Source organism: Phyllostomus hastatus, unplaced genomic scaffold (assembly GCF_019186645.2).
Source record: "Phyllostomus hastatus isolate PE091 unplaced genomic scaffold, TTU_PhHast_1.1 phas_scaffold_78, whole genome shotgun sequence".
NCBI classification, from domain to species: domain Eukaryota; kingdom Metazoa; phylum Chordata; class Mammalia; order Chiroptera; family Phyllostomidae; genus Phyllostomus; species Phyllostomus hastatus.
The window spans coordinates 961,517-989,136 of record NW_025334041.1 but is presented as its reverse complement, the minus strand read 5'-3'; the positions used below and the strand labels follow the sequence as shown (position 1 = coordinate 989,136).

The 27,620-nt window shown below is 64.0% G+C and overlaps 1 protein-coding gene across 1 annotated transcript in view; it reads right to left on the bottom strand.

The window, feature by feature from the left end:
• Positions 1-27,620, bottom strand: part of ABCA13 (ATP binding cassette subfamily A member 13) — an 85,032-nt gene that overhangs the window by 46,100 nt on the left and 11,312 nt on the right. Inside the window, exons 4-19 of the mRNA XM_045828858.1 lie at positions 26,778-26,806; positions 24,594-24,757; positions 18,964-23,682; positions 17,519-17,628; positions 16,120-16,238; positions 15,149-15,315; positions 14,359-14,438; positions 13,608-13,726; positions 12,761-12,955; positions 11,015-11,179; positions 9,928-10,105; positions 8,231-8,370; positions 4,419-4,532; positions 4,178-4,268; positions 1,666-1,842; positions 773-1,082 (exon numbers count right to left, since the gene is read on the bottom strand). Of these exons, the coding sequence (XP_045684814.1) occupies positions 773-1,082; positions 1,666-1,842; positions 4,178-4,268; positions 4,419-4,532; positions 8,231-8,370; positions 9,928-10,105; positions 11,015-11,179; positions 12,761-12,955; positions 13,608-13,726; positions 14,359-14,438; positions 15,149-15,315; positions 16,120-16,238; positions 17,519-17,628; positions 18,964-23,682; positions 24,594-24,757; positions 26,778-26,806 (6,877 nt within the window). The remainder of the gene's footprint in view (positions 1-772; positions 1,083-1,665; positions 1,843-4,177; positions 4,269-4,418; positions 4,533-8,230; positions 8,371-9,927; positions 10,106-11,014; positions 11,180-12,760; positions 12,956-13,607; positions 13,727-14,358; positions 14,439-15,148; positions 15,316-16,119; positions 16,239-17,518; positions 17,629-18,963; positions 23,683-24,593; positions 24,758-26,777; positions 26,807-27,620) is intronic.

Genomic DNA, 27,620 nt, shown 5'->3' with positions numbered 1-27,620 from the left:
GTGGGCCCTGGAAGGTCTCTGCTTTCGGGAAGGACGCGCCGCCCCACCACCGCGCGGTCCTGCGAGAGCCGCCCATTCGCCCCGCGGCTGGAGGGACGTGAACGGGGAGCTTCACGCGGTCCCGCTGCGCCCAGCCCCGCACCCCTCAGGCGCACTCCCCCGTGTGGGCCCTGCAGACGGCAGCCCCGGGGCCGCCCCACACACCGAGCGAGCAAGGGGCGGCGGAGGGAGACGCAGGCTCGGACGGAGAGGCACGAGGTCCGGCGCGTGGGGCCGGCCTGTGTCCCCAGAGGAGCGGCTCTGCGGCCCCTCCCTGCTCTCCGGCTGGTTGCCAGCCCGACGCCTCCCCGCAGTCTCCCCGACCGGGTCCTCACCCATCTGCAGCCCTCCCTGCCGCCCCCTGCAGGCGGCACCCCCATTCCCCGAGAGTCTGCTCCGAAGAGGACACAGCCGTTTTCCGCTCCCCGCGTCCATCGGGCGGGGGCGGGGCTGGGGTCAGACCGGCAGAGCCCCGGTGGACACCGTGCCCCCAGGCGGCGGGAGGGCCTTTGAAGCCGCCTGCCGTCCAGTGCGCAGCCCCCGGGGCACAGCGTCTCCACACCCGCCCTCCCCGCGGGTGGCTCAGGCGGGGAGACGTGCACCTAGGACACCCCAGCGGGGACCGGCGTCCTCCCGCCCCTGGACCGCGTGCAGGGAAGCCGCAGACGCCCCCCCCCCGCCCCCGAGAGTCTCGCGCTGTGAGTGGGCGGGGCTGGGGGGACGCGGGACTCACAGGTCGCTGTGGTGGCAGGGGTAGGGCATGGCCTGCGCCTGCACGGCCGGGCCCGCGGCCCCCTGCCCAGTCTGCTCCAGGACCAGGGCCCTCTCGATCATGTCTTGCAGCGGGGCGAACACGTAGTTGTACCGGAACCCGTCAGCCGGCAGGCTCTGCGGGTGGAACCTCCAGAAGGGGTTCCTCGCCAGGTCGGTCCTCAGGCTGTACAGCAAGCTGGTGCGGATGGTGTAGGAGACGCGGGGCGGCAGCTGGCGGGGGCCCGCCCCGGAGCTGCTGCCGCCGGCCGCGGGTGTGTTGAAGGTGACGCCTGACGGGGAGGGGAGCAGGCCCGTCACCACCGGAGCCGCGCAGGCCGTCAGCACAGCGGGTCCGGGCTCTGGGCCACGAGACCAGCGCCGCGGGCTGCGCCCCGCCGCCCGCCGCAGCAGAGCCGAGTGGAAGCAGCCCGCCGCGTGGGGCGCACCCGAGTGGCAGAGAGGGTGTGAGGACCCGGGGTCGTTCCCTGAGACCGGCGAGCCGGAGCAGCGGGTGGGTCGGCCGCGGCCCTCCCTCCCGCTCAGCCCGGGACGCACGGCACCGTGGTGCAATGAGAGTGGCTGGCGGCGGGAGCCAGAGGGGGCCTTGAACCAGGAAACGCGTAAGCTGTCCCCGGAGACTGAACCGCGGCACCGCCGGGCACAGCGGTGACACAGACGCGGTGAGCGCACTGGGCCGAGGCCGGCGGCAGCACCGGAGTCCCCACGGTACGAGGCCCTCTTCCCCCCGCCCAGCGGGACGGCTCCGCCTGATTCCACCCTGCGCGGAAAGGACGCCTCCCTCTCCGCGCCACGCGAGGCACGCTCGGGGGGGGGGGGGGCCACGGCCTGCTGGCCCTGGCCCCGGGCACTTACTGGCCAGGAAGCTGTTCTCCCGCATGAGCTCCCGAGCTGCGGCCTCCAGCTCGGCGACGGACTCCAGCCCCCGGAAGCGGTCCAGCGCCACGCAGGAGGACAGGTTGACCAGGACGCGGCCCAGGGCGAGGACGCGGGCAGTGCCCGCGTGGCTCAGCATCCTGCCCAGGGTGCCCCCTGAGGACGTGAACACACAGACGTGGCGACACCCCCGCACAGCAGCTCCCGCCCCCACGGTGGACATGGTGCGAGCGCCCTGGACGCGCGGCTCACTCCCTCCGGGGGGAGCGCACTCCCCAGACGCTGACTCTGTCCACGGGCACCCTGGCTGCTCCCGGCGGAGGGTGCCCGCCCCGTCACGGCCGTCCCCTGACCAGACCCTCTCACGCGGGCGGGAAGGGACGGCTGACGTGCGCGGGGCTGGTCGGCGGGGACAGAGAGGAGCCGAGAGCGGCCTGGGCGGCAGGAAGGGGCTGGCACCCGGAGCGTGGCAAACATGTTCCTCTCCCGGCCGGAACGTCCCTTCCCGGGAGCCTGGCCTGCGCCACGGCCGGTGGCTCGGTGGCACGTCCGTCGCACCGGCAGCCGTGCTGGGAGGCGTGTCGCCACGGAGGGAGCCCCTCCCACCGGGCTCGTGCGCTTGCAGCAGGGCGGAGCTGGGGCCACGTGAAAACTCGCCCAGGAGGGGACGCCAGGGAGGGCTCTGGTGTCCGGAGGAGCCGGGACAGAGACTCGGAGGAGCCAACGATCCCCGGAAGGTCGGTGCGGGGAGAACCCCCGGACGCCCAGAGCAGGAGAGCAGTGACCAAAGGTCACCAAGAGCGTGGTGCCAGGGCCTGTGGAGGAATCGCGTCCCCAGGCTTGCTCCGGCCAGGGCCGCCCACGGGCCCGTCACAGCATCAGCAAAATTGTGTGTGAGCGGAGGCGGGGGGCCCCTCGCCCGGCCGGGACACGGCTCGCAGCCCCGGGACTCCTGCCACCCCTCCCCCAGGCCCCGACCTCTGACAAGACCTGCGGAGACTCTTGCTCAGGACCTCACGGGAAAGGGAGAGAGTCCATCAAGACGGGACCACGCACGAAAACACACCCACACCCACACTCACACACACGCTCACACCCACACACATGCACACATACACTCACACACTCACACACACACACACACACACACACCACAAAGCTGTGCAGACAGAGCCCGCGCGGGCCCCTCTCCGGCCTGGGGACTGGCCTTTCCTAGCTTCTGAGGCTGGTGGGCGTCAGCTCCCGGCCACGGCTTCCTCTCAGAAAGCACGCACGGGACAGAGGGGTGCCCCCACCCAGCCCCAGGTCTGTCAGACGGAGCAGAACCGTCGACCGGGAGACAGCGGGACAGAAACAGACGGAGCCCTGGGGGGTGGCCGAGCGCCTGCCAGACGACACCCTGTGCAGACGCGCCCGCCGGCCCCAGGCTCCCCGGTGTGCGGAAGGCAGAGCTGAGCCCCGGACGGACCCGCGGGTTCACGGCCTGCACACGCGGAAGAGCCGTGTGCCCCGTGGCCCTTTCTAAACCTGAACTCCGAGTTTTCACATCAGTGTAACTGCTCTCAGTTGACTGCCAACTCCGAACTACTAACTCGCTTTGTAGAGTGACTTCACACCTCGCCAGTCTCGCGTTCAGATCAGAAGCCTTCCTTTCCGACTACCTTCCTTCCTAATCGAGCCGGAGTCAGCCGGTCAGAGGCCCAAGCGGGAGCGCCTGTGCGGGGCGGGAGGCGGGGCCTGTCGCCTGCAGACGGCAGGCGGGACCGCACGGGACGTGGCTTGTCAGCGGCCCCAGACACCCGGTGGCCAAAGGGCGAGCCACCCACTTACGCCCGCATTTTACTCTCACACACCCACACACATGCACACACCACACCCACACTGACTCTTACACTCACACGTGTGTGGGCACAGGCACACTCTTACACACTCACACTTGCACGCACAAGTGCACACACCTGGTCACACACGTACACCCACACTCCCATACACACAGACTCGGATGCTCACACATGTGTAGGCACAGACACGCTCTTACACACACACACTTGCATGCACAAGTACACGCACCCACTCACACACCCACACACATGCACACACAGACTCTTACACTCACACGTGTAGACAGACACACTCTTACTCACACTTGCATGCCAAGTACACACACCTGCTTACACACCCACACACGTGCACACACCCACACACACTGACTCTTACACTCACACGTGTGTAGGCACAGGTGCACATGCTCACACTTGCACACACAAGTGCACACACCTGGTCACACATGTACACCCACACTCCCATACACACAGACTCGAATGCTCACACATGTGTAGGCACAGACACACTCTTACACACTCACACTTGTGTGCCCAAGCACACACACCCACTTACAGACCCACACACCCACACTGGCACGCTGACATGCCCCCACTGGCACACTCACACACACACACACACGTGCAAGCACACACCCACGCTCACTCACCGTACGTCTGGAGCCGTTCCATCAGCTGGTCCATGTCGATGCGCAGCTGGGTGCCCACAAAGTTTCTCACGAACCTGTTCCTCAGGGCCTCCTGCAGGGAGACCGGGCGGCTGAGGGACGGCGGCACCCCCGGCCCCGCGGCAGCCCTGCCTGGTGCGTCCATGGTTCCCTCGTGTGCGCGTGAGTCGCCCGAACAGAGGCGCGGAAACCCGGCCCACGGACACCGAGGGCCCCTGCCCACCTGCAGCTGGCCGAGCAGCTGGCTGTCCCCGCCACTCTGAAAAACGCCGGACGCCTTCAGCAACGCTTCTGCGACGGCCCGCAGCTTGTCCACAAACAGGAAGGTGTGATTGGCCTGCAGAACGAGGCCCACTGGTCACACCGGCAGGCCGGCGAGGAGCGCCCACAGTGCCGCGGCATGGAGACCCCCGTGGGAGGGCCCGGCCAGCAGGGCAGAGTGGTCTGCCGCGGCCACCTGCAGGCCGGCCCACACTCCCCGGGCCAGGTGGCCTGTGCCGACGCCCTCCCAGCCCAGCTGCGGCCCCGAGACCTCTCGTCCCCGTTCCTCCCATCAGGTGCCACCCCGTCCACTAAAGAGCCCCCTTCCTCCCTGTCCTGACGCCCCCATTCCCCTCGGTGTCCTCATGGTGTCCCCAGCGTTCCCCTCATTGTCCACACGGACGCCCCCAACACACACCGGCTGACTGAAACGATGTTTGTGGGGCGGAGAGCGGAGCCCAGGCACCAGGGGCCGGCACAGCCTTCGGCGCCACGGACACAGGCCCCGACCCCCCAGCACAGTGGCCACGCCTCCCTCTCGAGGCAGAGCTCTGTCCTCGGGAAGCAGGTGAGACGTGCGGCCACACCCACAAAGCGCCCATTGCAGCGTTATGTCAGTGCCAAAGAGAGGAGGGTGAGGAGGGCTGGGGCCCCGGGGAGCCCCGATAATGGCGCCGGTCACCCCCGGTCGGTGGGGGGGAGGCGGCCGCCACCCTAAGGGCTGCACTCCTGCTGGGCACCGAGCTGTGCGCCCCGCGTCCCTGGCCCCGCCACCACCCCCCCGGTCCTGCGTCTGTCCCCACGCTGCTGAAGCCCAGCGGGCCCCACGCGTCTGCCCCCACACAGACCTGAGATGCGGGCCCCCCTGGGGGAGCGCAGCGCCTACTTCCAGGGGCGAACACCCGTGGGCCTGTGCAAAGGCCCCCCTTGTAAAGGAGGGGCCGACGCAGGAGTCGAAGTCCTCGTCTGAGACTGACTTTAAGGAGACGGGGGAAACGGAGGAAATATTTCCTTCGTGTTTTCAAGCAAAGTGAAACGGGGGAGGAGGCCACGAGGAAGGGCCCTCGGCCCCGAGGAGGCGCCGCCCGCACACCAGGCGCCAGGCGGTTGGGGGCTGGACTCCGCGAGAGCAGGACAGCAGGAGGGCCCCTCACTGTGAGGGGGCCGAGGCCGCTTCTCACCGACCGCGCCCTCCTGCTGCAGAGGCGAAACCAGCAAAGGCAGCTGCACTCTTTATTAGACCCAAACAGTGACTTCAGGAGTCAAGCAAAAACAAAAAAGCTAGAAATGTTAATGGCAAACAAACCCCAGCAAAAAGGGTACACGATGCAAACACTGTTTTGTTCTGAAAAAAGCTCACAGTTCACGACGGTCACTCGTCAGGCCCTCGTCGCCCCCGCACGGGAAGACGAGGACACGGCTGCCACCAGGGGAGGGCCTGACAGGCGCCGAACGGCAGGACCTGCCGGGGAGGACTCGAGCCCGAGCCGCGGGCAAGACTCCGTCTGCGGCTGGAGTCCCGGCCCCACTACCCCCTCGCTGCGGCTGTGCGGTCGCAGCCCAGTCACTGAGAACCTCAGCCCGGCTTCCAAATGGGCGGGGGGGGGCTGCTGCTGCGGGGGCTGAGAACACTGATGCTCCCCCTCCCCCCGCACCAGCACCGGGCCAGGCCCGCCCGGGGCGACCGTGCAGCGAGGCCGCCTGCGCGGTCAAACTGCAGAGAGACGGGGAGGGGGAGGGAGCGTGTTACCGCAGCCGGCAGGTTGGTAAACACGTTTGTCTTCTTTTCTGCAGACACAGAATGCCCACACTTCCTTCTCAGCGGGGCAAAAGCAGGCTCTCCGCTGTTCGTGTGCAAAACAGCACAGCCAGTAAATAACAACACACCGATGGGTTCTGGTTCACGTGCTTGCGACTGTAAACCTCCCTGCGCCCCGACCTGTGTGTACGATGCGGTTTCTGCGTTTGTAAGCGTGTTCACACACAGCCGGTCACTGCCCCTTGACGAGGTGGGGAGCCCCGGCCTAGCCCGTGCCCGCGCACCCTCCCTCTCCTCGGGCCCGGGAAGCACCCCTGAAATCAGCGTCGTGCTCGGGCACAGAGCAGCTGCTCATATAATAACTGCTAATACGGAGCAACTGCTAATAAAACCCAAAACATGTACATGATTCAGGTGTTTATTGTGAGATGAGAAATTCTTAGCAAAAACTTGTGTAAGCACTTTTAAAATGAACAAGTTAAAACATTTTAGGTATTATCGTGAACATCTCCCATTTAAGGACATTCTTTCGAAATGGTTATATGGGAAATTATAATAATAAAGATATCGGCTGTAGAAGATACTGAATGTAACCAGCATTCAGACTCAATGCGTTTGTTATGAAACTAGGAAATGGAAACCGACCACCGAGGCGTCCCCCGACCACGCCGACAGAGCGCGGGAGCTGCCTCCGAGGCCAGCGGATGCAGGGACCGGGTACGCCGGCGGCGAACGACGGGCGAGCGGGAGAGACGGCACCTGCCCGCCCGATCAGATGCAGGCATGCACCTCTGCGGAGCCTCCTTCCAAGTTACTTCAGGTTGCTCAAGCGTGAGGCGGCATCTAAGTCACAGTATCTAACTCCAACTTAAATATTCAAGCCGCTGAAAAACGCTGACACCTAACTAACACGCCAGAGGCCTCGGCACGACCAGGAGACACCTGCCGGCGCACACCGGGCGTCAGGGGTCTCGGCAGAGGCGGACCCCGCCCTGCTGGCCACCGCGGCACACACGGGGCAGAGCCCAGCGCCTGCGCGGGGGCCGCGGGCGCTCTTGACAGTGGGGACACTCAGTCACTCGCGATGTCAGCGACCACAAAGCTCACGGCCTGGCTCTAAAATCCGCCTAAAAAGGAAGCGCAGACGGAGCCATTTCCTTGGATGGGGGGGTGGGGAGGTGGTCTCCCCGCGGCCCCGAGGGCTCCTTGCTCCCGCACGCGCGGGTCCACGCCCCTTCACTGTGAGCTGCAGACACACTCAGGGCAGCGGCGGCCAGCGCAGCCCCCGAGCCGCGTCCCCTCTGCAGTGTGGGAGCCCACCGTGAACGGACATGGCCGCTGCCCTCTGGGTCCGGTCTGAGGTCACATCGTCCCCGGTCCTCTGTGGGGACCTGCAGGCCCACGGGCTCACTCCCCGCCGTCAGACGGGAAACAAGACCCCAGGGAAAGACGGCGCGACCATTCCTAAGGACGGCGCGAGGGCGAACAGGAGCGAGTCCTGGCGTGAGCGGCGGGGAGAACTCAGCCATGTGAGACGGGGACACAAGTGTCCAACAGCGACGCTGAACCCCCGGCAGACACCGTCTGGGGCTCCCCTCCAGAGCTCACCCGCCCCGGGGCGCGGCCCACCCCTGCCAGGTAACTCCGGGCACCCGGGTACCCGCCCGCAGGTGCCGCAGGGGGCTCCCCGTCAGCCCCCAGGCGCACCCAGCGCCTGCGCCCCCAGCTCCCCTGCACCTGCCCGCGCCGGCCCTCCTGCCTGTCTCTCCGTCCTCGCGGGGCGGCTGCTCCGAGGCCACCCGCCGCCAGGACGTCCACCTCGGGGAGCCGGGCTCTGGGAGCCTGGCACCAAGGGCAGGGACAGGGACACAGGCCACAGCGGACTGGACTCAACCTGTGGGACCCCGCGGGGAGCCAGCCCACGGGACGATCACGGGGACTGCGTTAAAAGACCCGCCCTGCCATGCGGGCCGCTCGGCCGTCACGCCCTAGCTCGCTCGCTGGCCGGAGCCTACCTTCCGAATGACCCTGCTGACCTCCGGGGTGTTCGGGGCGTACAGGATCCGCCCGAGCAGCACGGGTTCCAGGAAGGACCACACCAGGGCGCCGTCCGGGGACCGCAGGATCTCCTGGTAGAGCTCCAGGCAGAACGGAGCTGAGCAGTGTTAGAGGAAAATACAAAAGGCGTCATTGGAGACACAGGGAGCCCTGAGAGCGGGGACCCTCACCCCCGAATCCACACACCCCCACTCGGCGAGCGGCCAGCGCGGCTCTCACTGGGGCAGGCCCTCGGCAGTGCGGTTCCCGACGCCACACTCGGGGCTCTGTCTCCTGAGAGACGTCAGGACCCCGTGCGCGCCCACCCTCGGGAGGGAGGGAGGGGGAGCGTGGCCTGCGCGGTTCCCACCGCGCGGCTGTGACGGCGCAGTCACCGGTGGCAGCGCTGAGCAGCGGCCAGGCCCTGAACGCTGTGGTGGAAAAGGGACACCCTGGCTTTCACTCCAGGAGACACTCCGCACAACCACACGGCTCTGGGCCCAGAACGAGGGAATACAGTCTTAGCTCTATCATCAGTGGCCCCTGCACGGTCTTCGCTGCGCCGCACAGGGCTGGCGAACTTCCTGCTTTGATGCACGGTCCACCCAGATCCCCCACGGCGGCTCCGGCCTTGGCCGCCCCACAGTGGGAGCGGACTTGACTCCACCCACGGAGGCCTCGTGAGGGCGGAGCCTCCGCCGCCCCGAGACTCGGGACCCCCCAGTACGGGCTCTGAGTAAGGGGGCAGTGGGAGCTTCCGGGTCGCTAGTCCCCTGTCCCCCGCAGAGAACGTTCAGGGCAGAGATATTATCTTGGCTCTAAAGTCCTGACCCCCAGCGTCCAGGACGTGAAGAGTACTGCTGTGAATGTTTCCAGTACTCACTTCGCCTTCCAAAGTCACCATTTCAAAAGAAAGACAAGTTCTTTTTATTCAAAAAGCACTGTAAAATTGATAGAGGCAATCCCACAAAATATAAATTTAAAGAGCATGACTCCACGATGAGTTTTAAAGCATGAGCTCCGGAGCTCGCCCTCACTGGTATTTTACCAACGTACACGTCAGGCTGTGACGACTCCGACTGCAGAAACGACACACTCGCACGTGTGCGCCGGCAGCGTGCCGGCGCCCGGCAGCCTCCCGCCCAGGAAGGCCACTCAGCCGAGAGTCTCCGCCACCCGAGGGTGCTGCGTTGTGTCAGTCGCCCTTTCTGCGCCTGTGGGTGCGCCCGTGTGCCTCTCGCCTCTCCCCTGGTTCACGCGGTGTATCGTGCCCGTCGTCTGGCAGGCGCTGGACCAGCCGTGCGCGCCGGGGGCGAATCCCACCGAGCGTGGCGCTGCTCTCTTCAGCGCAGCGCCGAGTCCGGCCTGTTAACACTCCGCTGGGGGGCGCTAACATCCGCACCTTCGCTGCCGGAGGCACACGAGGCTCCCAGGGCCGGGGGAGACCACCTCCCACGTCACACAAGCGTCCCCCGCTGTGTTGCCCACCGGAACTAACGTGGCGTCGAGTGTCGACGTGCCTGAGACTGCAAACCCCACGGACACACGGGACACGGGCAGAGGGCCCGGCAGGGGCCCCCGGCCCCTCCCCCCAGAGGGCCCCGCGCAGAGCAGAGCAGAGCGAGCCACCGGCGTGCGCACCGCTCTGAAGGGGCGTGGCTTGCTGCCCGCTTACTGGCGTCCTCAGGAACGTGGAACTTCTCCTTGTCCGCGCCCAGGAGCTCGTCGACTCTGGGCAAGTGCAGGAGCGGGCGCGAGCCGCCGAGGAAGGACGCTTCCTCCTTGCAAACCGTCTTCATCAGCTCCTGGAAGGAGCCGAAGGCGGACCTCTGGGCCTGCTCCCCGGGCGGCGCCTGGGGGGGACGAGTGGGAGACGCACTTCAGTGCCGCAGGGACGCGGGCCACGCCCCCTCCCAGAGCACGGTGCCCCCTCCCATGGAAACACACTCGGGCCCGGCAGGCCGGGGGACGCGGCTGCAAGGGGCCCTGCTGTCCCCGCCGGCCCAGCTGCCCGGAGAGCAGGCAGGCGTCACCCCACACCAGCAAAGCCTTGTCCGGCGGCGAGGCGCTGACCCGTAGACGGGCACTGACTCGGACGGCAGTCCTGCACCGTCCACGACACGGGCTGCGTGTCGCTGCTGCCGAACCACGGGACCCGGGGCGCCTCCCCAAACCGCCCCTCATGGACGGGCACACGGAGCCCCCGCCCCCGAGGCAGCCCGAGGGCGCCACTGTCCGCCACATCCGCACCCCGAGTCCGCACGCTCCCACACCGCCCCCGCCGCCGGTTCCGAGCCCGCAGAGCGTTCAAGCAAAGGCGAGTATCCCGCCACCGACCCCGCTCCAGTGAGTGTGTATTCGCAGAAGCGGGCTGCAATTTGTAAGCCAACCATTTGGGTGCAAATACATGTTCCAAGGTTTCTGAAGGCAGTTTACTCTCCGAATTAGTTGCGGTGGCCCCTGGAATCTCGTCGGTGCTGACAATGGGTCCAGGGACCTCCAGCCTCCCCGACCACGCGGGACCTGCCCCGTGGCGGGGGGGGGCGAGTGGGCCCACAGGCCTCCCGCGCCGGCGCTCAGGACCCGCCGGACCTTGCTCTCTGTCGGGCAGGCGTTGCCTCCAAGCCCTCACGAGGCGCTCCTGCCCCGGCCTGCCGCTGTCTCCTCTCGGGCAGCAGGCGGGGGTCGGAGGAGACGTGTGGGCGGGAGGGACCGGGCCTGGCACGCCGGGCTGTGTCCCGAGGCCCAGAGCGCAGGCGCACCTGGTGGAAGCCGGACACGTCCAGCAAGGCTGAGATCCCCGACGCGCGGAGGAACTCGGGGAGGTGCTCCAGGACGCGGCCGGCTCTGGGGAGCAGGCGGCTGAGCCGGGAGACCACGTCCAGCAGGGAGCGGAGCACGCGGTTGGCTCCCGCCGGTATCAGCGTCTGGAAGGAAAAACACCACGGAGTGACCCAGGCCACAGGGCTAGCGCTCACGCGCCCCTCTGAGCGGGGACGGCTCACCGGTGACGCGTCACCCGGGGCCCGCGTGCCCCGCTGCTGCAGCTGAGATCGTTTCAGAGCGTCGTCCCGCGTCTCCGCGGCACCGAAGGGCACGTCTCAGGAGAGGACCAGGGCGGGACAATCCCCGAGAGTGAGACAAGGTCAGCCCTGCCGCTTCCCGGGGTCCCGGCGGGCCCACGGGCTTGGGGACAGGGCTCATTATGCGGGCTGTCGGCTGAGGACACTGAGGCCTGGGAGGTCCCCTCGCCACGCGAAAGGGCAGAGCGGGGGCGGGGCTTAACCTCAGACGTCAGTGCACTCTGACACCCTCACCCCGCCCCCTGGGGTCACTTATTGTCTGCGGCTGCTCTGGAGAACGAGCCCCCCCAGCAGGCGGGGGTCTCCCTGCCCGCCGCGGTTGTTCCCGCGGCCACAGGGACAGACGGGAAGGGCCGGCGGTGCCAGCTGCTCACTAAGTGTGCGCTGGACGGGTGGACAGGCGGGCGAGGACATGCAGCCTCCTCCTCCTCCTCCTCATGGGAAGCAGGAACCCCAGCCCGCACCCTCCCCCAGCACAGCCCGCGCCCTCCCCCAGCGCCAGCGGCGCCCGGGCGTTTCCAGTCCTCGGACCGGCCGCAGCCCCGCCCTCACCGCTCCACTCCGGCCCCTCAGCTCGGCGGCCACGGCTGGCCGCTGCCCTTTGCTGTCCCACCTGCTGCCCTTTGCTGCCCCGCCTGCGGCAGAGGCCACGGCCCACCTCCCACAGCCGAGCTCGTCCAGCAATGCCGGGCTCCCGCAGCGGGGAGATGGCAGAGATGGCTCGGCAGGAGCGACGCCCTGACCCCCTCCGGTCACCCGCACCACTGGCCTTTCCAAGGCGGCGGCTCCGGAGAAGTGGTGCCCGGCAACCCGATTCCTGGTGGGCGGGCGGGGGCTGTCACCGCGCTGGAGCCCAGGTGAGCGCACCCACCGACGTGGCCCACGGCGCTCTGCAGGGGCTCAGCAGCACCCGTGCGGTCTCGGGGCAGGCCGGGCCGCGCCGGCATCTGCTGGGCTGACACCTCCCACCGAGGGCCGAGGGCAGCTCCAGCAGCACCCAGCAGCGCAGAGAACTAGCCAGCCACCCAGGGCCTGTGCCTGGAAGCTTCCTGATGGTGCCCGGGAGCTGCTGCGGATGAACGGCTGCGTCGTTTCCCGTGTCTGGGAGACGGGCCCCCACCCTGTGTTGGCACCCTCAGGGTGCTGGGCCTCGGAGAGAAGGGGCCTGGCAGTGAGCCTGGGGGTGTTTTCCGCTGCTGACCTTCTGTACTGACGACCATCGGTGGGTGGGCCGCCCCCACTGCTGCCAGATGTCCTGAGGGGCCGACACCCCTTGGTCCCGGGCCCCACCCCAGAGTCTGCACACAGGAGACGGCGAGGGTGGCTGAGGGCCCCGCAGCCCTCGCTGCTGTCTACTCGTCTCCGCACCAGGAGCGAGGCCCCGACAGACACCCACGGGGCGTCCCCCGGCCGTCACCCCCGTACCTTGTAAACGAAGCGGCGCGGGTCCAGGTGCCGACCCACGGACACCAGCAGGGAGTAGGTGGCGGCCCCGGGCAGGCTGCACAGCTCCCTCGCGGCCGGCGCGGGCCGCTCGCCCCCCGGGAAGGCCAGCAGGAGGCGCAGCACGGCCTCGTCGCACCTCCCGGACAGAGCCGCCGCCAGGGCGCCCGGCAGGACCTGCCCAGGGCACGAGGGTCAGAGGGACACACGGAGCGCTGCGGCCCGACTCCCCGACTCCCCGACCCCCGAGGAGCCCCGACGCCGGTCTCCCAGAACGCCAAGGGCCTCCCGGAGCCGCCCCAGCCTGGCCCCTGCCCTGGTTCCCGCCTTCGGAAGGAGCCGTCTCAGAAGCGGCTCGGGGCTCAGGCCGTCTGCCCTTCTGGCGACTGGGAGCTCAACCCCCGGCGCCCCCCTCCCCCGGGGCAGCCCCCAGGAGGGGGGACCCTGTCTCTGCTCCGCGCTGAGTCTCAGCCTTCGCTCCGTCCTCACTGTCGCCCGAGTGAGACTGTCTGCCCCACTCCGCTTCCAAACTGGAGCCGCCCCCCGCACTCGCTGCCACTGCTTGGGGAGGGAAGGCGCCCGGAGCCCGAGGAGGGGCCGGGGACGCCGTGTCCACTGTGCTTCGTCCGTGTCTCTGCGCCCGTCGTGGGGCGGAGCTGCGCCCCCGGGTGGGCATGCTGTCGGCGAACGACCTTCGTGACGCGACAAGCCACGAGCTTCCTGCCCGCGTCCACCCTGACGGGCGTGGCTGCCGGGGGAGACCCTCGGAGACCAGGAGCCTAGAGAGCGGCAGGGCTCACGGGGCGCCGTCACCGCCCCCACCCCGCACCTGTGAGTGGGGAACGTGCGCCTCCAGAACACTGCTGACGGTCCCCTCCGAGAGGGGGACAGCTCGAAGTGCCTCGGCGGCCTCGGTGGCGTTCCTCATCAGCTCTCTCACCGTCACGCCTAGAAGACAGCAAGAGACACAATGAGACAGCCCGTGCCCGGGCTGCTGCTGCGGAAGCAGACTTCCATGGTCACCCCGCAGGGACCACTTCCTGCAGACCCCAGCTCCGGTCTCAGGGACCTGCCCCAGGCAGGAGCTCCACCGCGCACCGTCGGGGGCAGAGACGCCCCTCTCCGGGGTGGGGCTGCCCCCCTGCTCACGCCCGTGCATCTAGCATCTGCTCCAGGAAGCGGTCTGCCCCGGGAGCAGCAACCGCGGGCCACCAGACCCCCACCTCCCCCTGCATCTACTTGAGTCCCTTCTCACCCCAGAGGAGGGCCAGGCAGGACTTGCAGCAGCCTTCGGACGCAGCCTGTCGAGGCCGCCAGGCCTGGAGGGCCCGGGCGCCAGGCCGGAGACCGGGTCAGGGGCGGCCACACCACCGGAGGCCCCTCCCCTCCCCCGGCTGTGGTGCCCGGCCTCGGGGCTCGCCTGCTCAGCCCCCGTGCGTCAGGAGAGCCGCGCTCTACATCGTCACCGACCTCGACGGCACGGCTTTCCCTTCGCGGGTTTACTCGTGGTCGTGCTTCTGCGTGAGGGACTGAATTTCATCTTGAATCGCGCGACTGTGGAGGAGGAAGCACACACTCACCCGGGGTCACCGAGAAGTTGCCGAGAAGCGCCATGACCGGCGTCCCAGAGAACAGAGTCTCCCCGAGTCTTCGGGCCAGCCTAGAACGGCACAAAAAGGAGGCGCGTCTCCACGGGCGGAACGGCAGACACCGCGCCGGGTGAGTGGCACCGCCTGGCGCCCAGGGGCGCGCGAGGCCACCCGGTGGCGTCTCACAAGGCCTGCGGGCAGCCCCGCACCGTGTCCCCGGCGCCGTGTGTGCGCACCCCCAGACACCACGGCCCCCAGCCCCGCCCCCTGGGGCCCGCCGGGCGGGGGAGTCCGGGGAAGGCGGGAGCATCAGGAGCAGCTGTCCGCAGGCGTGGACGGAGTGGACCGGGCAGACCACGGGCGCCCGGGGCCTCAGACCCCAGGAAGTCAGAACCCCGGTGAGCGGGCCGCCGGCACAGCACCGAGTGCCGACGTCCCCGCCCCCGGGGGGCTCATGCTTGGGGAACAGGGACAGAGCCAGCCCCGCACGAGGCAGCGACTGGAAGACCCTGTGTGAGCCCAGACGCACTGCATGCGGCTGCGTCGTCTCGGTCCGACGCCCTGATCTGAGGCCCCGACGCCCGCCAGCCTCAGAGCTGACGCTGCTCGCACACCTCACAGCCAAAACGTGAGGTCCTGCCGCACGCGGGCGCGGCTCAGAAACCGTGCGCATCGACACGCGTGTTGCAGGGGCGGCGCACAGAGCCGTCTGCGGTGTGTCCCTGAAGGGTGCGAGCCAGCCCGCCCCGAGGGAGACCCGGGAGCGGCGGCCCGGATGTACCTGAGCAGGTGCTGCGGGGCCCAGTCCGGCGCGGATGCGCGCGCACAGCCCTGGGCGCTGGCGTGCCGCAAGCGGCTCCTGAAGAGCTCCCAGGCGCGGGAGAGGTTCCCGCTGAGACCCTCGCAGCTGAGCACCTCGTGGGGCGAGGACCACCCCTCCTCCAGCTCCTGGAAGACACCGCAGCGCCGCGGTCAGGAGGAGGCCCCCGGCTGCTCCCCCGGGCAGCGCGCCTGGAGGCCCGGCCAGGAGCTCCAACCAGCCCCCCCCCCCCCGAAGTGCGGGGCCTGGCCGGGCGTCTGCCGGCTGCGCAAGCGGCGTCTGGTCCTCGTGCAGCTCCGCACTGTGACTCCCGGCTGCCTGGGCAGGGAGGGGGGGGTTCGAAGCGAACTTGCCTCACGGCCATCCCATCAGCCGAGACCCTCCCTCCGAGGGGAGTCCGTGCCGACAGTGGGAAAGCCCGGCGGACGCAGAGACTGGGAGACTGAGCGTGGCCCTGAGCCTGCGGCTCCCCGGGGACAGGAGTCTTCTGTGCACAAGGCGTCGCTGGCGTGAGTGCTGCCCCGGTGGCCTCGCTCCTGCCCCGCCGGTAGCCCCTGAGCGCAGGCCTGGGAAGGGCGTGCGGCAGCACGCACCACGGCACTGTGCACGCCCAGCGGGCGTGAGCCGGCACGGGGCGGAGCCCGGCGGGCAACAGGCTGAAGTGACGAGGGCTGCGAGTCCGGAGTCTGGGTCACCTTTTGAGCACCACTCAACCACACGGTCACAGGACTTGATTGTAACGGAGTGGCTGTGTAACAGCCAGCTTGCAAACTTCCTGAAAACTGCGCAGCCCGCTCCCGGAGTCTGGGCAGCCCCCGGCGCACCCCGGGGAGAACCCGAGAGGGGAGGGCGCCCCTCGTTCTGCAGCCCTGACCGCCTGCGGCCCCCAGCCGGGCTGGCACGGCCCCGTCAGCACGCGAGAGGCGGCCTACCTGGTAGAGGTCGCACAGCACAGCGGCCGCCTGCAGAGCAGCAGCGACCAGCCGCCGCCCCCAGCCTGGCCCGCGGGTCCGGGCGGCGCACAGCAGGGCCTCGGCCGTGGAGGGGTGCTCTGCCGGAGGAAGTGGGCAGACGGGGGTCAGCGTCAGCGACGACTCGCTCCTCAGCCAGCTGCGCTCGCAGCGGCGGTCGTGCAGGTGCACAGTGACAGGGATCCGCAGACACTCCCTGAATCACCCAAACGAACCTTCGGGACGCGAGGGGAACACCGCACCTGCGCCTGCGCCTGTGCGTCCCGACTGTAGCCCCCCACCTCCTTTCTCCTGGGCCTCCCTGCGTGTGCAGGGGCTCGTTTCCCTCCGGCACGTTCCCTATCGGCCCCCCTTCTGCACCTCGGGTGCCTCCCACCACCACCGCCCCCCCCACCTGGGCCTGCCCTGGGCCGTCCTGTGAGCAGAGGCAGGTGCTGACCCACAGGGCGAGAGGAGGGCTCCCATCCGGCCTGTCTCTTGGGTCTGGGGGACAGCGCCCCCTCACAGCCCCATCCCTCTCCCCAGCCCCGCCCCCCCGCCCCCCGCCCCGGCCTCCGAAGCCTTCCTCTCTGAGCCTGGCTCCTCCTGAGGGCAGACGGCCGTTAGGGGGCCAACCACAGCCCCCGGCCGCCGCCTCCTCCCGTGTTCTCCTGTCTCCCCACAGCCCCTGCGCCTCCTGCCCTGCAGCCACCCCCCTCCAACCTGCCTGTCAGGGCCCGGCCTCAGACGCCTGCGTCCCCAGCCACGTGGACACTGCAGCACACGCGTGCTGGGCCGGGCGGGGAAGGGCTGCGCACGCTCCCCGTCCCAGGTCACTGCGAGAGCCCGGGACACGGCTCTGCGCCCGCTCGGGGCTTGGCAAACACTCTCCCGTTGCTCGGTACGGGAGATTCACTGGGTTTTGTGAGTAACAAAACCCTCCATTTTCCCGACCGGAGGGAAAACTCGGGCCTGCCTCCCACAGCATCTGAAACACCGCGCTTCTCAAGGGCACTCTGCAAAGCCGACACAACTCCGCACGGCGTGGAGCGCCTGAAACACGCCCCAGGTCTTCTCGTCAATCTCGCTGCCCCTCGGACTTCGAAAGCCGAGCTCCTGGTTGAGCCAAACTTAGTTCCTCTCTTAGGAAAACGCCACTGGGGCGACTGACGCAGCACGTGTCCCGGGGCGGCGGCCCTCTGCCCGGGGAAGACGAAGCCAGCCCGCCCCACACACTCCGTTTTCACTCGCGAACAGCTCTCCGGGAGCTGGGAAGGGAGCAGCAACACCGCGGCGGAGCGCACCCTGCAACCCTGCACGAGCAGCCCACCCCCACGCGCAGCCCACCCGCACGCGCAGCCCACCCGCACGCGCAGCCCACCTGCGAGCCTGAGGAGCGCACGCAAGAGCAGCATCTTCACCCTCCGCAGGGCGGCCGCGGCCGCCGGGGGCTGCGCGGGCGGCTGGGGGTCCTCACACAGTCCAGCAGTGCTGCGCGGAGAGAAGGGCCAGGTCTCCCGTGAGCCCCGCGGGGGTGGGCACACTTCCCGGCTCCTGCGCGACCACCCACTGCACGCGTGAGGGAGCGAACCTCCAGAGCCGGGGGGCCCCCCCCGCCGCGCACCCGAGCCCCCCTTCAGCCCGAGGGTGCGGCGCACGCGCGCGCGCACGGAAGTGAGCGGGACGGGGACGCGCGCTGCGGACGGGCGCTGACGTCCTCGAGCTGCAGGGGACACTCCCGCACGGTCCCACGAGCTCCCACCAGCTCCCACGAGCTCCCGGCAGGCTGGGGACTCTGCGGTCACCTGACGCCTCTGAAGGTCGGGGGATGGTGCGGGAGCCAGACGCAGGGCCGCGCACTGCTCTGGACGGTGAGCGCGCAGGCCCGTGCTCGGCGGGGAGACACGGCGTTGGGCCCGGAACCACGCCGGCGGAGTCCAGTCGCCCCTGCCCCGTGGTTCAGAGCGCAGACAGACAGACACACGCCCGCACTCCAGCCTTCCCTGGCCGGGAGGACGACAGGGTCGTGTGCAGGGCCGTCCCTTGGTCACCGTCTGGGAGAGCACGTTCTGGCGCGCTGTGGGCTCCAACTGTGCACCCCGGGTGGGCCAGCGTCGCCGTCGGCCCACCGCCTCAGCCCCCGCACGGCCGCCCAGGCGGCCTCCCCCTCGCGCAGGACACCTTGTCCCGAGCGGGACGGGGAACTGCCCGCGAGGACCCCGTCTGACCGCCGTCCCCACTGACGCGGGGCTTGCCTCGCCGGCCGAACTGTGGAGCCAGCCCCTTGTCCCGGCCCCACCCCCGGGGCCGGGCCCTCACTGAAACGGCGTCCTACGGCCCCTGGACCCCTCCCGCCTTCTCTCCAGCGAGCTCAGGGGCGTGAAAAGCGTATCGGGGGGAAAAAACAGAATGTGACTCTTAGCTTTAAGTTTTTGGAATTTTATCAATTCCAAATATGAATAAACACCACAGTAGGTAAATTGAAAATATTTAAAGCCCTTAGTTACGATTAGGCGGTCAAGAATTACGCGGTGATATTCTATACACATACATTTTTAAAACCTAATCTGCACTTTTTATAAAGTAGAATTTCATAGTTACTTTCATCACCGGAAAACATTCCAAAGTGTGGTAAGCGCTGACCTTTGCCAGGGGCTGGGTTTCCATAGTTCCCTAGTTCCACGACGATCGTCAGCATGACTCACCTCGACCTCTTCACAAGAGGGGCCCCCGAGACACAGCCACTCCGAGAGCGCCCCGAGGTGCCGGGCTGCGTGCCGCCGCCGGTGCACGTGCACCCCAGGGAGCCCCACACGGGACACTCACCTCCCCTCCGCGGCGGCGGCGGCCCTGCGGAAACCTCTCGGCAGGACGGACGCTCTCTTCTCGGGGCCTTCCTTGTCCAGGAGGGGGAAGAACGCTTCCAGAAGCTGTCCCGCGAACTCCACTACGCTTCCTGGAGGCGGAGTCATCCTCTCACCCTCTCCTGACTGTGCTGGGGTCAAGGTGAGGTTCAAGAGATCCGTGATGGGAAGGTCGCGGCCACCGACACTCCAGGCCGCTTCTGGAGGACTCGCAGCCAAGTTACTGACTGAGTTAATCAGGAAGCTTTCCAAAAGCAACCGGACAACGGAGACATTCGATGGCTGCTCCCGGTCCACCGGTTGAGTGAGAAGGCCAGCACCAAAATCACCTTCTCTAGCAACGCTCTTGAGGTAACCCAGAAAGGTAGTGACGCCTGCAGTCAGCAAAGCGGTGTGGTCAGGTGAACTCCCATTGGCTGTAAGAGGAGATAATGCTTGTATCATTCTGGAGTATTCCTCATTTGCATATTTATGAAGCCAGTTTTTCATGACCGATGGAAAATCTTCAGTAATTTCTAATGCCTGCGATGAAGTCAGGTTTTCCAAAAAATGGGCAAGTTGCAAGGTTACATTTAGAAGAGCCACTGAGTTAATGGTTTGAATTTCTTTGTTACTGTCAGAGAACAGGGGTCTGCTATTTAACTCACGGTTTAGGTCTTTCACGATTTGCTCAGACTTAAGCCACAGATCCTCAAAACTGTAAGCTGCTTCACGTTTTTTAAGAAAACTCGATAGCGCTTTGAAACCCCTTCCCGTTAGGTTTGCGTTCAGAAACGTCATGAACAGAGAGGCGAGAGAGCGGGTGCCATTCCCCAGGCTCTGGTCGCCGGAAAGCGACTTCATCATCCTTCCCAAGAACACGGAAATGTTCCTAAGAGACGCCTGCGTGCCTTCGTTGCTAAGGACCTTGTTTAAAGCAGCTAGCTTACCCAGAATGTCTTCATCCGGTGTGGCTTCTGTAAAATTAACGTTTTTCAGTGTTTCTATGATCTGTAAAGCAGCCTGCTTTATGGGGCCACTGGGACAAAGTCCGGAGATGCTGCCGTCGCTCTGATTTCCAAAAGAGGGGACAAACGGCAACACCTTCTGCCAAACTCCCTGCACCGCCCTCACGTGCTTTAACGTGGAAGTCTTCACGTGGAGGACTTCGGACAGCACCGGGAGGAGGGAGGCCCAGTCCACTAGTCCCTGAATCGCGCAGACCGCTCTCCCAGTCACCTCCAGCTGTGCACTCTCGTCTGAACACCACGAAGCTTCCCCCGGGGGAGACAGGTGGAGGCTGTCCAGAACACTGGCCACTCTGCTGTGGATGTGGCCGTGGCAGGCTGCGAACTTTGGATTCTGCTGAGATCCGGAACTTGTGCGGTTCCGGCACCAAACCACAGGGAGGCAAGTTAAGGCCTCCCCAAGGAGGCTCGGTTTGTCTGATGCCAGCGCAACGGTGTCCAGAAGGGTTTTTATCGCATCAGCCAAGTCTTCCTTGGTGACACTGGAAATGCTTGTGCCGTGAAGGACCGTGAAGTTGTAGAGGTCCCGAAGGACCTCCGTGACGTTGCGGCCCGCCGCTCTCTGCAGGAGCCTGGCGGCGTGAGGGAGGGCGTAGTATAGGCCCAACATGACATCCACGTCCTGTCGGGGGAACAGGCGGGACAGCCTCAGCAGCTGGTTGGCGTTCCAAGCACGGGAGCTGTCTACCAGCTTTTCCATCAGGCCGACAAGCAGGTCGACCCCCACGTTATCAGCGCCTGGCCTACTTATGTTCTTAAAAAATTCCATTAGGCTTTCGCCAACTTGTTCAAGTTGGTCCACCAGAAGGTCTATGTCGGTGTTCCTCAGGGCACGCAGAAGAGAAGCCACCTTCTTCATAACTTTATGATTGCCTGGACCTTCCGGAACATTGTGAAGGACAGAGGGCGTCAGGGAGTTGAACAGATCCCTAATCAACTGAATACCAAGACCCACAGCTTTCACTACTTCACGTGGAATTATTTTGGGTGAATTTCGGAGCTCATGTGATAAGTTGAATGCAAGGTAACTAGCTAAATGAAAAAGTGAATGGCCTAGATGATTTATATACTTTTCCTTTGGACTGGTAGTAAATATACTTAAAAACATTTCAGCTTTGGAAGAGAGGTTATTTTCCAGAATGGTAGGGGAAATATCTCTCACAAGTTCTTGAATTTCTTTCCCCAGAGCTACTAAATGCAGCCAAATATTTTGAAATTGGCTAGGAATTTCATCGGACACTTCTATGGGTTGTAGAATTAACTCAGTAAACCGTTTCCAGGTGGGTGGAGATGCAAACTCAAAGTCCCTGGTTAGGTTGCTGACAATCATCCTTACTTGGTTTGTGGAATCATTTAAAAGAGTTAATAACATCTCGAATTTGGGTACCTTTTCTTTTTCAAAGACTGTAGTGAGAATAACATGTAGAAAGTCAGTTATGTTTTTTAAGTAAATATTCACACAATTTATATTTGACATATTCAATGGACAGCCAGGTTCTACTGTATTCAACAGCCAAGTAATGAGGGTCAACGTAGAGTTAATTTTGTTTTCCACGTCTCCGAAACTCCTCAGAACGCCCTGAAGATGGTCTTGTGAAGAACTAGGGTTGCCTCTCCCACAGAGATGGTTTATGCCGTGCGCCCGTTCGATGCACCCTTTCAGTCTGCTGATGGAGCCCTCAGAGTCAAACGAGGAGTTTAACAGGGCCAGGATATGCAATGTCCTTCGTGAAGTGTTTACATGTGACAAGCCGTCTTCCAAAATAAACTCAGTAATATTTTGGAAAATATCAGCACAGGACAGTAAGTCTCGGTCATGTGACACGTTTCTAAGAAATAATATTGTTTCTCTAAGGTCAGCGATGACACTTTCAAGCTGTGCCTCATAATCCGTGAGGTTACTGGAAAGCAAGCGACCTATCAAACGGGCATGTCTGTCTCTGGGTTCTGAGGCGTCGCCTAGCTCCATGAAGACACCCAGCAGGGATCGGAAAAACTCCCTGCCGGCACTCGTGTTCAGCGGGAACGCCCCCAGCCGACGCAGGGCAGTTTCCACGGCGAAGAGGGACCGCTCGACTTGGTCCCAGGGCAGCGACTCGACTCTGACTAACGCACCACGGAGCGCCGCCCAGAGATGCCGGAGAGCCAGAAGCCCCTCCCGGTCACAGGAGCCACCCCCTGGAGGCAGGCTTTTAAGTAGACGTAACAGAAGCCTCGCAGGGCGATGGGTAGGAAACAGCCCCCGGCAGCTTTCGGAAATCTTCACATCACTTTCCAGTTCCTCCGCAAGCTGAGAGAGGCCAGCATGCAGAGGGGCGAAGACGCTCGCATCCCACTGCAGCACCTGCGCCGCCGTGCCTGCCCAGACCTCAGCCCACATCCGCAGCCATGGGACGAAGCAGTGCAGAGCCTGCAGCTCGCCGAACACGCCATCGCGGGTGGAGCGGTGTGAAAAGACCTGCCCCTGGGGAGACCCCCCGTCTGCGGAACGGCTCACAGGAGGAGCGCTTTTGTTACCCCACGCAAAGCACTCGCTGCCCAGCGAGGCTGCTGCTGAACCCTCGAAGAGCTGGTTCACATACTGGAATAAAGAAACACGAAAATCTTCGTCCTCCGTGAAGAGCTGCTTGAGGCCCATCAAGGTCGCGTGGGTCGCTTCCCACGCTGGGCCCTCCGTAGACACCAGGGAGTGCACTTGATGCTCCAGAAAGTTGAAAACAGAAAGTAATTGTTGACAGTAGGGTAATTCAGAAATCCCTCCAAGAAATTCTGTTGTCTCATATAAAAATGCAAATGCTGCACTGATGTTTTGAAAATTAAATTGTTTTATGATTTCCAAAATGTGTTTTGAGGTTTGTGTAAGGGAAGATAGCAAAGACTCTCTACTCTGAATGCCCGAGAATTTATAAATATACTGGTGAAATGAAGAATACACCTGCAGAAGAAAAGCTGTATCTTCATCCTTAAAGACATTTAGATACAAGTGAGTCAATATTTTACCCACTTCTTGTTTCTGGGGTTCAGAAAGGGCTGAGAGGAGGTCAGAGGCGTTCCTGACAGCACGCACTGTGCCCAGAGCTTCTGAAACTTGTTCCGGCCCCAGAAACCCAAACTCACAGAGAATGTCTAGTATAGTTTCGCTCAGATGAACAAAATCCACTTTCACAGCTGCCGACTTAGGCCAATCCAACCACAACAACTGGGAAACGTTAAAGCTTTTGCTAAGAATCCTCTCATTTCTTAGAACAGAAAAATTTAAAAGTGCAGACAGGGTTTCCAGCTTAGCTCTGTCTCCTTCTGGAATGCCATACATCCACAATTCCAGTAGCTTGGGATTAATCTCAAAAAGTATTGTTTCTATAAGTCTCAAGATATAGCCTGATTCCTTCTTTTCAACAGTTTGTGTTTTTTCAATCATCTCTTGGCCAAATTCCCAAAGTTTCTTCTGAGTGTCAATACCAGATGGCTTTCTTTCTAAACCCTTGAAATGATTCACCAAAAAATGACTCGTATTCAGAACAGTCTCAGTGGGCCCACTGGGTGAGTTGAAAGGGTTGGGCAATAACAATTTCTCCAAAAATTCCACAAACGACAAGAGAAAGTTCATTTGCTCATCTTCAAGGGTATGCAACTTCTTATCCATCATTAGAAGCTCCTTGGTAGAATTTAAGATCCTATAATGTTAATAGAACCATATTAATATCAGAAAAAAATAAGTTAAAGACAAATTCAACTTACCAACTTTTTCACGATAATACTCAAGACTTATTTACAGTAAAAGATACATGAAATATTTTTGGACAACATGTTTTCCCAACAGGAATTAGTGTGAGCATTTGAGAGTGTTTTAGGACTACCATAGTTAGCTTCAGACTTGATTGCTGCACCAAAAACAATGCATTTTATTTTATTCCACGAGTTGATATGTATGGTTGTTGACAATAAATTTGCTACTCCTGCCAGAGCCACCTTAGGATTCGATCCCTATGAAATCTCAGAGCGTCCTGGCTGCCGAGGTTGCCCGAATAGCAGGGTGCGTGAGAACCTGCCCACATGGTTTAGGGACCTGTTGGGTGTGCCTGTGCCAGAAGGCGATTCCTGTGCGTTTGAACAATCCTGTGCCTCCCACCGTGAGAAACTCACTATTGCAGATGGCGCGCTTTCCCTCCGCGTGTTTGTTTTTTAAAATACACGCCTTGAAAGTAGGAGTCCTCACAGCAGGAACTCCGGGCGGGGACAAGCCCACACTTGGTGACAGGAGACCCCAGCGGGGGAAGACTTGGGGCCCGCACGTCCACCCAGACACCCCTGGGCCCTCTGCGTCCAGACCTGAGGAAGACAGCGTGGTGCATCTCTCAGATGTGCGCCGGTGCCCCCTCACCCACGGGCACTGGGGCAGCCCCTTCTCAACCCACCGACACGCCGGTCCACGGCGAAACCTGCGGGTGGACTCGGCGTGGGGTCCGCAGACTCAGTAACACTCAGGCCGCTGTGCAGTGAGTCTGACCCAACCGACAGAGGTTCTGAGACTCCAGAAACGCAGGAAACCCCCACTCTTATAATTGGTCATTTCTCTGTCTCTTACTTCAGGACTGCCTGGAGAAGGGGCACTCCACCGCCGAGACCGTCGTCAGCATGGTCGGTGTTTGCGAACAGTCTGGGCAGTGAAAGTAGGAAATCCCAGATTTGGGGCTGCTGGTGAAGGCTTTCCAATTTCGATATCACCTCCTCTGTCTTATTGAGATCTATCTAACAGAAGAAAGAAAAAAAAAAAAAAACACCAAGAGTTTGCCTCTTTAGTTTGGATGAATTAAATGACCGAGGGTGGGGGAGGGGGCCGCAAAGGTGTAAAAGAAACCAGAACCTCAGGCAGCAGAGACTAGGCTGGATACGTCAGTAGTTTGAACAGGTAAGACCTAAAACTGATTCGGTGAGGGTGGGTTTTTAAACGCTGTGAAAGCGTGAACAGGGAAACAGAGAGGTCTGTTTTTGGAACAAGCTGCCCCGCTCCCAGCGGAACCCAGCGGCCCTCGCTGCAGCGCGTCAGTAACTGGTCACTCCCCCGCACAGACGTCCCCGACCCCCGGCCCCGCCCCCGGAAGGGCTGACTTTGGCGGCCCAACCAACAGAATTCCAGTCTGCAGAGAGGCACACACAAGATCACGGCTGAAAGAGCATGGTGCCAACACGCCCAGATGTTTTCCCTGGGGGCCGGGGGGCGACTCTCGGGGAAGGAGGTAAAGACGGTCATTCTGTGGGACGCAGAGCGCTTTGTCCCAGGCCACGGCGTGGGGAAGGGGCGGCCGCGGGCCACCGCTCTACCGGCAGCCGCCGGACGGGACAGGAGGGGGCAGCCAGGCGGGGCCGAAGGGCGCAGCGGTGGCCCCAGCTCTCGGGAAACGTGCACGGCGTGGCCGGGGACCCCTCTGCGTGCGGCCCGGGGGACAAAGAGGAGGACATCCTGTGCGCCCGGGCATCTTGCCCCCCGCGCCCCAGGCTGGGTGGGGGTGACCCCGGGCCCCGCGTGTCTGTGCAGCCCCACGCATCACTGCCTTCCTGCTCTCGGCCCCGGGTCTCTTCAGCTGCGTTTGTTCCCGCAGGGCCGTGGCGCCCAAGCTGCCTCCCGTGCGCATCTCCGACCCGCGGCCACGTGCCGCCTCGTCTGCAGGATCCGGACTTCCGGCCCGCAGGCACTACTTCCGGCCCGCAGACACTGCCTCCGGCTCGACCCCCGCGAGGCCAGGCTTCCGCGCACCCCGCTCGGTCGTCACGCCGCCTGGTGCTTGAGCCTCTTGGCACCGGCATCGCGAGTGCCACGCTCGAGCGCGCGGCCGCGCACGTGAGTGTACCATCCACGTGAGCCGCCTGAGGGACAGGCGCCGACGGCCTCGCTGCGGCCCGGTTCATGCCTCGCTGGGTGTTCGCGGGGACACTGCCAACTGTCCCCACGTCGTCCCACGTCCCACAGGGACAAAATGTCCGCTGCTGACCACCGGCCCACTCACGGGAACCGGGCCCTGGCGGCCTTCCCTCCAGTGTTGCCGTGTCTTTCAGGAGTCACAGTCCCCTCACAGCTCTGGGACTGCCCACCAGGGAGCCAAAGGCGGCGGCGCGGCCAGGCTGACACGGGGACCTCGCGGTCCTCTTGGTCCTCAGGGACCCATTCCCAGAAGTCGCAGTGCCTGGAAGTGTTGGCCGGCCGGAAGGAAAACCCAAGGGCACAAGGAGTGTGTGCCTTCAACCAATCAGATCCCTCCGGGACAGGCCACGGCACTTCCTTCCGGTTTCCTACTTCCTTCCGGTTCCCGCTTCTGTCCCGATTCCCTCACTTAAATGACTCAAAGCCAACGCTTTCCAGTCAGGACCGCATCGGAATGAACAGATATGGACGACCCCTTATCATCCCCACCCTTTCAACGTGCGGGACCCTTCTCTGAGCCCATCTGAGGTCCCCTCCCGGCCTTTCTGGGGTTCTGGCCCGTCCCGGGCGCCGCAGAGACCCGTCTGCGGCTGCGCAAGTGTCCTGGGCGAGGCACAGGGACCGCCAGACGCAGGATGCAGCGTCGGCCTCACGTCCGTGACGTCAGGGCCACGCCCCCGGCCTCCCCGCACCACCACCCCCCCCCCCCACCCCCGTCCCCGGACCCAGGGCCTCTTTCCGCGCACGTGCTCGGGGAGTGCGTCCCCGAACGGAGGAGGTGAAACCCATGTTTCAGCCCCACCGTCGTGTCCTGGAGGCCGGGGGTCACGCTCGCGCCACGGTACTTACTGTGAAAAAACCGGAGCCGTGAGGGGAACCTGCGATAAAGAAGATTTCGGACGCGTTAGTTCCATCGGGGCGCGTCTGCTGGGCGGGCGCCTGTTTTAGGTCCCCGATCCGACGGCTCGACCCTGACCCCGGGCCCCGAACGGGCCCACACCCCGGACTCGGGAGTCAGCAGCCACTGCCGCGTTCCGGAGCACACCGACAGTGAATGAATGCCTGGAAAATGGCTGGCACACCGGATTCCAGCGGTTTGCGGGAAACGCACACTGTTACCAATGTCTGGCTCCACGGGCGTCGGGAGCGTTGAGGTCGGGACAGAGATAGCCAAGGGAGAAGGAAGAAAAGGGGAGAAATAAGGTCGAAGAGGAAAAGTGAAACTGATCTCTCAGGCCCCGTGGGCATCCACGGAGAATTGGAAACTCAGTGGGCAGAGAAAACCACACTCCGTTGTGAGTGGAGGAGGTTCCCTTGTGCACAGATATCGTGGGGAGTGGCTCCAGCCGTAGGAAATTGAAAATCCACTGAAGGTCCATTTCCTCCAAAACAGTTAGTTTTCCTTTAATAGCCTGTTGAAATCTTACTTGGAAAACGTGTCATAAAAGTGGGATTGTTGGGCAGCGGTCAGCAGTGAGCGGCCAGAGGGGAAGCAGAGGCAGGCCCTCAGCGTCCCAGTCTAAGGAAGAACGTGACACAGGAGGCTAGACGCAGAAGGGACGCCTGTCCCGTCCACCAGGTCAGCAGTCCCCAGCTCGGCCTCACACGGTTGCCAGTGTCCCGGGCATCACAAGCAAAACAGCACAGGAGGAGCGGCGGGTCCTTGAGACCCTGCTGAGGACAGGGGCTTCT